General features: G+C 35.3%; 1 protein-coding gene across 3 annotated transcripts in view; it reads right to left on the minus strand.

Annotated features, from left to right (window-relative positions):
• Positions 1 to 10,000, minus strand: part of LOC144965667 (uncharacterized) — a 61,249-nt gene that overhangs the window by 2,238 nt on the left and 49,011 nt on the right. For all 3 annotated transcript variants that reach the window (XM_078901244.1, XM_078901245.1, XM_078901246.1), the window contains exons 5-9: positions 7,924 to 7,974; positions 6,674 to 6,731; positions 5,054 to 5,195; positions 2,592 to 2,844; positions 1 to 197 (exon numbers count right to left, since the gene is read on the minus strand). The exon at positions 1 to 197 is cut by the window's left edge and continues 2,238 nt beyond it. In XM_078901244.1, the coding sequence (XP_078757370.1) occupies positions 4 to 197; positions 2,592 to 2,844; positions 5,054 to 5,195; positions 6,674 to 6,731; positions 7,924 to 7,974 (698 nt within the window). In that variant the 3' untranslated portion in view covers positions 1 to 3. The remainder of the gene's footprint in view (positions 198 to 2,591; positions 2,845 to 5,053; positions 5,196 to 6,673; positions 6,732 to 7,923; positions 7,975 to 10,000) is intronic.

Here is a 10,000-nt window from a genome sequence, read left to right on the forward strand (position 1 = left end):
TGACTAAGTTATTTTGAAAATTATCCTGACTGCAGTCGAGAATATCAATAATATTCCAGTTGTGAAATTCATAACCAAGGGGCCAGCTGAGTTTGAAAGCTTGTCGTATCTGATACTGCTTATCAACATAGGACGAAGCATCGTGATGGTCTCCAGAGAGGTGGGCGGTGTCTTGGTGTGCTTCAACATGAATCCATCTGGGAAATTATGAAATAGAATCAAATTATTAATGACACGCCACACATTTTTAAACAGATATGCATGAAAACAGTTTATTGTCATAAGCACGTTGTCGTTTTCCCTCTCTCGAAAAACTCTGATGGCCATTTCGTAGGATGCGAGAAGATTGAAAGTGGATGGTTAGTGATCAATGGTAATTAGGTAAATAATCCAATAACTCTTTTATGGCGGGAATGATTAAAAAATATTAATTGTAATTTTTCTTATATATATATACATATATATATATATATATATATATATATATATATATATATATATATATATATATATATATATATATATATATATATATATATATATTATTCAACTTCTGAGATTGAATACAATTACACTTAGATTATTATATGAATAGCTCCCTTCATAAAAGCTATTTCTTTATCACCCCGTCCCTCCGCTTTGCTCATGGAACAGACTTAAGACGTTAATTACTGCATAGCACAATATCCAGGCAATTAAAAGGTATGTTTCTGAATAGCACAATATCCATTCAATAAAAACGTTGGTTTCTGTAAAACACAATATCCATTCAATTTAATTTAGACCTTAGTTTCTGCATAGCAAAACAGCCATTCAATTAAAACACTAACTTTTGCATAGCACAGGGACACTACTCATTTAATTCAGACGTAAGCCTCTTCATGGCACATTATCCATTCAATTCAAATGTTACCATCTGCATCGTGCAACATATATTTAATTAAAACGTAAACTTCCGCATAGCGCAATATCCATTCAATTAAGACATGAGCTTTTGCAAATTACATTATCCATACAATTAAAACGTTTGTGTGCCCGTAGTACAATATTTATTCAATTAAAACATTAGCTTCTGCATAGCGCAATATTTATTCAATAAACCGTTAAATTTTGCATGCGCAATTCCACTCAATTAAAACGTTAGCTTATGCATAGGGCAAAATCGATTCAATTAAAACGTTATGTGCGTTCATTGTCATCAGACAAGGAGTCACAATCCAACAGCAGCACTAAGCACTGAGCATACGGAACGAAACATCCAACATGTAAGGCGCTATAAAGTGAAGGATCTGATGTCATTCAGCTTTCCGTTATCATTTTAAAACCAACAGAGTTGACTAGTTCTTATGAATTCAATTCTTTCGAATATTAAAAAAAAAAGTTACGCATAGTTCTGTGAGTTGGCTACGACTGTTTTGACGGAAAGAATTTGTGATTATTTTACCTAAAGGCATAGCAACAACATCATTTTTTTTCAACAGAGACAACCTAATTTAGGTCAGGTAGTCAATTTACAAATGAGTTTGGTTAGTGATATGATATAAAATCTTTTCAAAGGAATCAAATGTGTGTCGCCCACAGCCGGATTCAAACAATTGACCTTCAGGTCACAGACATAGTGTCCGATCACTAGGTCACAAAACTGAAAATAGCCAGACACAAACCATATCTTGATTACTGTCAAATCCAGCTTACAAAACACCGTTCTTGGATAAACATCAGAGAGACGTGAAATGTGATAATGTTTGGTGGGTAATACAAGACTACTCAAGGGAGAGAAATTACCCTGTTGATCTTCGGGTGTCAGGGTGTACTTCAGACACGCGAGTCAAGAACCAAAAATAAAAATGTTAAGATTAACTATTCAACTCTATCCTTACCAGCCAGTTTAAGGATTTTCCCCAAAACATCACACCCAAATAACACAAAACATATTTTTTCTCACTCAAAAACAATAGCAGTAAAGTTATTCCTAAGCATAATTTCTTTAGCATGACATGCTCTACAACACACTGTTCATTTTCTTTAAATTATATGACGTACAAAAGAAATCTGAATAGAAAAAATGTTGGTTGTATCCGAATGTGACGATTTTCATATAGTTGGTAAGGAGAGGGTTATCCAGTTAACTACTGGACAATGGAAGACTATATTTAAAAATTTGGCCAGAAAACTCGTCCTTCACAGATCTATTGATTAAACGACCCTCATTTTTGGTAAAGACTCTCAAACGTGGGGGGGGGGGGGGTCACATTTCTAAATTCATTATGGCCTGAACATTTTTAAGCATTTAAACAGCGCAATATCTACTTAACTTGTTCAAGCGCAGTGCCTTTTGGTTAGGGAGAGTTACATATCATTACATCGTTAAGGAGATTTTTCAAATATATATTTATCAAACAAAATAAATAAGGACACTCGCATTGTATTTCGTCAAGACGCTCGTATCTTCAAGTACCCACCAACACACACACACACACACACACACGCACACACATATGTGTGTGTGTATATATATATATATATATATATATATATATATATATATATATATATATAATATTATATTATTGTGTAATCTGGTAGCTTACTTCTATCGATGTCCCCTCTGGCATAGAACTGGAACCAATTGTTGGTGAGATCCACGGTGGGGTGACCATTGCCGAGCATTCGTGTCATTTTACAGTAGATAAACTCGCCTTCCTTCTTAAAATTCACCAGATTGAGTTCGTTGAATTTGTGTGCTTGTGGCTTGGAATGCGCCACCTTTGTGGCCATGGATAAAGCCAACAGCTCGTCACTCATCACACTCCGTAGTTTGCAGGCGATGACATCATCACCGCCCTGGGTAAGAGGGGGGGGGGGGGATACACAATATTTTGTATATCTATATAAGTATGTTTAGTTATAATCCATCTTCAATACATTTCTCAATACTTCATATAATATTATTTTTTAAAAAGTAAGGACTCAAGGGTAATGTTCCATTCGATTTAGAAAAGATGATCCGAGGCATCAGACTCTTAGTGCTTCAATTACAAATTGCATCTATATTTTTCCATTACAAATAAATATTGGGCCGAGGATTAACATCGTTCCGCACAGTCTATGTTACATTTTTGTCAACGAGCAATTAACTGGCCTACTGGTAAATCTGAAAATCATAAAAATAGTTTTACAAATTGATATACGAGAAACTTGCAAATCATTCTTAAATCAAGGGTAATTTTATCACCCGTTGAATCAAATGGTTATTTAGAATATCCGTTAAAGCAGAATTATCCGTCCATAATTTGACCTTGGCCTTGGGAATCGAAATCTGGCCACCCTGTTGCAGATTCATTTGCGCAAACCAACATTCTTTATTACCGGACCGATTTTATTGTTGATGGCTGAACAGATTCCTGTCTATTGGTGTTAATTTCTATTATACAGTACATAGTATGATAATTAAAACAGATGAGTGCCCATTCGTAATAGCCTTTATTTCTCCCCAAATATTGCGCGATCGCCACTACTTGATTATAAGATGCACATAACTATTCACTTCTCATACCACATCTACAACAATCATAACAGTTCTTAAGCGGGCGATTAAAATAGGCAAAGACTCTTTTTCACGATTGCCTCCAAGGCTCTCCTCACTGAACACCAAAATTAGAAAAGATGATCATTCCAGCGTTTGTACGTATGTGATGTATGTGAGGAAGAGCTAGTTCTTTGGAATCACTGGCCGAACGAGAGGGACGGGGTTTAGCATATCTTTAAAGCAGTTCCGAAATGTATGAAGAGGCGGTTCTTCCAAGGTAACAGTAAGCGTATACGCAAGCTTTATATTCAATCATTTTCTCAACAGGCAGCCAGTACAGGTCATGACACAGAGGTCTGGCAGAATTGCACCAACACCTCATAATTCATAAAGAACCGGCCCAAGTACTGAACCCTCTAGAACTCCTCAATCAAGAGCAATTTCATCAGATCTATTTCATCCACTATAATTGTTTGTCCATGATTAGCCACATATGAACTGAAACAATCAAGCGCTGAACCAGCGCGCCATATGTAATTTCAAGACGTTTGTGAAGAACATAATGATCAATGGTATAAATGCAGAAGATAGGTCAAGTAACTTTAACAAAGAATACGAACCATTGCCTCTGGTTCCTAAGGCGATGTTTAGAGAGCTCAATGATAGGTTGGGTGACAATGATTGTATAAATCGACAAAGTAACACATTTTCGCACTTCGGGATTGTTAAATAGTTAACGCAGTGATGGACGGACGTTACAAAAAGCCAAGAATAAAAACTGATAAATTACAGATAACTTTTTGCAGTATGGAATAAACTCCTGGTTTCATATGGTTAACGGGTAATAAATGAATTTTATATTTTAATGTAAATGTTAGAATTTCATTTATGCAGCAGCAACAGCATGGGTAGTAGTGGTAGCAGTTGTAGTAGTAGTAGTAGTAGTAGTAGTAGTAGTAGTAGTAGTAGTAGTAGTGGTAGTGGTAGTAGTAGTAGTAGTAGTAGTAGTAGTAGTAGTAGTAGTAGTAGTATTTGTGTTGGTAGTAGTAGTAGTAGTAGTAGTAGTAGTAGTAGTAGTAGTAGTAGTAGTTGTAGTAGTAGTAGTAGTAGTAGTAGTAGTAGTAGTAGTAGTAGTAGTAGTAGTAGTAGTACTAGTGGTAATAGTAGTAGCAGTAATAGTAAAAGTAGTAGAAGCAGTAGTAGTAGTAATAATAATAGTAGTAGTGGTAGTAGTAATAGCAGTAATAGTAGTAGTAGTAGTATTAGTAGTAGTAGTAGTAGTAGTAGTAGTAGTAGTAGTAGTAGTAGTAGTAATTGTTGTAAATAGTAATATCAGTAGTAGTTGTAGTAGCAGTAGTAGTAGTAGTAGTAGTAGTAGTAGTAGTAGTAGTAGTAGTAGTAGTAGTAGTAGTAGTAGTAGTTGTTGTTGTTGTTGTTGTTGTTGATGCTGTTGTTGTTGTTGTTGTTGTTGTTGATGCTGCTTTTGTTGTTAATGTTGTTGAAATACCACCACAATGGTCCCACCATTTTGTTGTCCGAGGACAATCCCAAAGCCACCCATCCATTCGTCTTTCCGCTGATCTCCAAATGTAAGATCGTGTGGTTCACGATTTTGTATGTCAAGAGGTATTCACATTCCAAGTGCCGACAGTCTTTCGTCCCAAACCTGCATGGAAAGTTGCCATAATACATATATATATATATATATATATATATATATATATATATATATATATATATATATATATATATATATATATAATATCCAAAAAGTTGTAGAGGTCAACATTTTTAGAAAATGTACCCGTACCAGCTTTAAAACAACTGAAGAGCTGTGGTTAAATTTGAAAATATTGCTCAAAAGTTCAGCAGAGGAAGAAGTCGGTTTACTTGGACCAAAGCGTAGGTATACAACGAAAATATAGATAGAATGACGTTGACGTCACTCGGGTCTTTTTTATTGTTTTTTTTTTTTTGCCTTCCGCGTTTATGAATAATTCTCAGTAAAAACTGTTTTAACCAGACTATGCATGTTTAAGGTTACACATAGTTTTATGTGTTGGTCAGGATGGCAATGTTGGGAGTTTCTTAGCCAAGCGCATACTATCTATGTATAAACAACTCAAAAAGAACTAGATACTTATACAAATACTGAACAATCAAATCATTATAAGGCCATTGAGTCCAGAAAGAAACGCAATCACAAAATACACAAATCTAAAAAGAAAACTATTGAGATTTGAGACAAGCAGTTCGTTAGGATGTAGAAGAACATTTCTCCCCTTTTTTCTTTCTCAATCTCTCTCTCTCTCTCTCTCTCTCTCTCTCTCTCTCTCTCTCCCTCTCTCTCTCTCTCTCCCCCCTTCTCTCTCTCTCCCCATCTCTCTCTCTCTCGCTCTCTTTCTCCCTCTCTTACCCCCCCCCCCTTCTCTCTCTCTCCCTCTCTCTCTCTTCCCCCCCCCCCCCCCGCCTTCTCTCTCTCACACTCTTTTTTATTTCTCTCTCAGCATTCTCATTCTTTTACACTCTCATACACGTTCGTATTCTCCCATCACAAGCACACGCACATACACACACACACACACACACACACACACACACACACAAATCACACCAGTCAGATTTTTTTTTAAATGTAGTCCTTTAGAGCCGTTTGCTACCTTTTTGACAGGGCGTTAGTCTATCACTGCTGGGTGGACAGGGGGGGGGGGGGGGGGGGGGTCATATCTTGACTGTATCCGGGATCGACTTCGGTCCCTTGCGTGTGAAGAGAGTGCTCTATCAATTGAGCTATCGGGACCACCCCCCCCCCCCCCTCCCCCCCAGTCAGATAAATTAATATATTAAAATAAGCGTCAATTTGAAATCAGTTAACTGCCGTACTCTGTAGGGTCTCGTATTTTAAAATGTAACTAGAAAACTCTTCCTTCAAATATCAAACGATGTAATAGGCCCTCATCTCGGCTAAGACTATCAAACCCGAATTTTCGCGAGGTCCCAGGTTTGAAAGTTTTTTTCCAAGATGAGGGTCATTACAACCGACGGATATTTGAAGGACGAGTATTCTGCCCAAATGTTTAAGTTATGCGAGTTTATCCAGAGTACGTCAGTTTATTGATTAAAGATCAAGTTGCGTTGACATACCTAATACAGCTTTGTACAGTTCCACAGTTCTTGAGGTCATTCATAGGGATTTTGTTACCTATTGAATCGTTGACGTTTAGATGGGGTTATATAAGAAATTAAAAACCAACAAAACCACTACTATCACCACCACCACCACCATCATCATCATCATCATCATCATCATCATCATCATCATCATCATCATCATCATCATCATCATCATCAAATGGATCTTTGAACATAACATTTTATTTTAAGTCTCTACATTATTACTTCTTTGTTTTAAAAAAAAGACTGATTCATCCGATTGAAAGGCAGACCTGAAATAATATTATGTGCACATTGGTCCACAGTATATTTTGATTTGGCTCTGATTTATCACCTCATAAATTGAAGAATTAAGATGACCCCCAATTTACTAATTTACCGGTCACACGTTATTATACACAAGGGAACAAAGAAGTCTCGTTTTAAAGAAATTTTGTCCGGATGACCATTATCTTTTCTAATTCATCTATATCCACGTGTAATTACTTAGACCTACTCACAGACCCAAAAATAAAAATGTAAACCCAAAGATCAGCTAATAGTTCCGGTGTTTGTCAACTTAATTTGCACCAAATTTGGACTAATGTTGCTGATGTATCCAGATTAATGTGAAATATAAACAATCATGTTAAATGCCAAATGCAAGGAAGAAAAGAGAAATTAAACAATTTGGTATACGAGCGCGCGTTTTCGAGGTAAGCGCATATCCTGAAACAAAATCAATAAAAGAAAAGAAAAAAATAAGAAAAACTTCAAAGACTTATTTGCTAAACACTTGAACCCCGACACACGTGACAAAGATGCTATTCCGACAAAGTCAACCAGTAGGAAATGGTCAACAATGGTTTCGACACACGGATCATTGCAAAGATAATAATAAAAGATCGCCATTCAAACCTCAGTGGAGTGATCGTTCAAACCCTCAAACAACTTCTGAAATATTGACATGATTAACAAGTGAACGAACCCCCCCCCCCCCCCCCCCCCCACTAATCAACCACCCCCAAAGAAAAATAAATTCGACGAAGGTCTCTTCTTTGAGTTTCCATTTTTATGGGTCACATGGAACATCAAAATTTTGTTAAAAAAGCAAAACAAGTTGTCAGCATCTACGAGTAGTAGAACGATACATAATCTCTTGTATTATGACTGGCCACCATCAAACTACAGAAAAAGATATATTAATTAATTTATGTTGCTAACGTGGACAAACATCTCACCATCATTCTTGCTTGACCTCTTGACCCTTGAGTTATTTGGGCTGATGCATTCTGGCGAGAGAAATCAAACAAATTATTCACTTGATTGATTGGTTTATGAAGCTTGGTAATATTGACGCAAACGTTGTCTTTATTCCTTTTACACGTATATTACTCAAAAATAGATAAAAACATAAATATAGTAGTATAATATACAATATTCAGTGCGATTATGTGGTCTAGTGGTATAAAACTCCCCTTCGGATCAAAAGGTCAAGAGTTCGAGTCCCGTTCTGAGCTGCTGATAGTTGGCTCCTTGGAAAAGGCGCTTTACTCACATTTCTCATCTTACTCAGGTGTAAAACGAGTATCTGGGCGGTAACAGCCTTGTCTTTGTCGAAAAAAATAATTGATATCGCATGATAGGCGCCATGTCTCGTCCTACATGTTAAGTGTTGCTGTTAGCTAAGGACGCTTTGAGCATGTTTAGTGGATATTGTTCTATATAACTGCTTGAGATGTGCTCGGGTTATTAGTATTCTCGTTCATATCAGTAAAGCGCTCGTGGAACATCACTGGGTGACATGAACTGGTGCTCTGTATTCTAGCTCCACCAAAATTTTGAGGCGTTCATGCTTTGTCACATTATATTATGTTAAAGTGTTACTTACTCTTGGCTTAGAACGTCTCACCCCTTTTAAAGCGCTTTGAGCACAAAAGTGGGTATTGCGATATATAAAAGCTCAGATTCAATATCAAATTGTTACAACAAAAGATCTGAAAAAGTGCGTATAAAACAGTGCCTGAAATCACAAGAATAAAAAAAAGTCAGTATTATTCGGAAAAGACACGTTTTTGGGGACAGCTATTTTCTTCTTGTATTTTTCCATATTTTGTATATTTTTTCCTGCTCCTAATTTCTCTATGTAATGACTAAAACAACGGGATGAAATGATGATCTGATAAAAACGAGGAGTCTGACCGTTAAAGCGTTAATGGGATTCTGACTCCCAGGGAGAGAGGCCATTATTATCCGTTCATTACCAACCATTCACCGAAGTGACAGCGACAAAAAAAACTTCTTCCAAACAAGAACGGATTTTTTGGATCAACACTGATTATATTATGGACATTATCAGCCTATCATTTGTATGTCCTGAAATCAGTCATGTACACTGATTCTCTCTCTCTCTCTCTCTCTCTCTCTCTCTCTCTCTCTCTCTCTCTCTCTCTCTCGCTCGCTCGCTCTCTCCATCTCTCTCTGTCCGTCTCTCTCTCTTTCTTTCTTTTTTTCTTTCTTTCTTTCTATCTCTCTCTCTCTCTCTCTCTCTCTCTCTCTCTCTCTCTCTCTCTCTCTCTCTCTCTCTCTCTATCTCTCTTTTTCTCTCTCTATTTCTCTCTATCAACAATTCCCTCTAATTGTTTCTCACACGCAAACTTATATATATATATATATATATATATATATATATATATATATATATTATATATATATATATATATATATATATTATATATATATATATATATATATATATTTATATATATATGTATATATATATATATATATATATATATATATATATATATAATATATATACATATATATCCATCTATCTCTCTCTCTATCTATCTATCTATCTATCTACATATCTATCTATCTATTTATTTCTATAATCATTACCAGTATTATTATTATTATTATTATTATTATTATTATTATTATTATTATTATTATTATTATTATTATTATTATTATTATTATTATTATTATTATCATTATTATTATTATTATTATTATCTTTATTATGAAAGTCAAAATCATTTTCATCTATCTGTCTATCTATCTATCTATCTATCTATCTATCTATCTATCTATCTATCTATCTATCTATCTATCTATCTATCTATCTATATATCTATCTATCTATCTATTTATTTATCCATTCATATACTTACCTTCTTATCACTATTCATTCATCTATCTATCTATTTATCCATCTACATGTTAATATAATATGTAAATGAAATATACATTTCTATCTTCATTTCTATCTAGTCCTGTCATTTAGTCATAATCATTCTTCATACACATCTG

This window comes from Berghia stephanieae, chromosome 2 (genome assembly GCF_034508935.2).
Source record: "Berghia stephanieae isolate SIO BIC M18660-M18661 chromosome 2, UCSD_Bste_1.3, whole genome shotgun sequence".
NCBI lineage: Eukaryota > Metazoa > Mollusca > Gastropoda > Nudibranchia > Aeolidiidae > Berghia > Berghia stephanieae.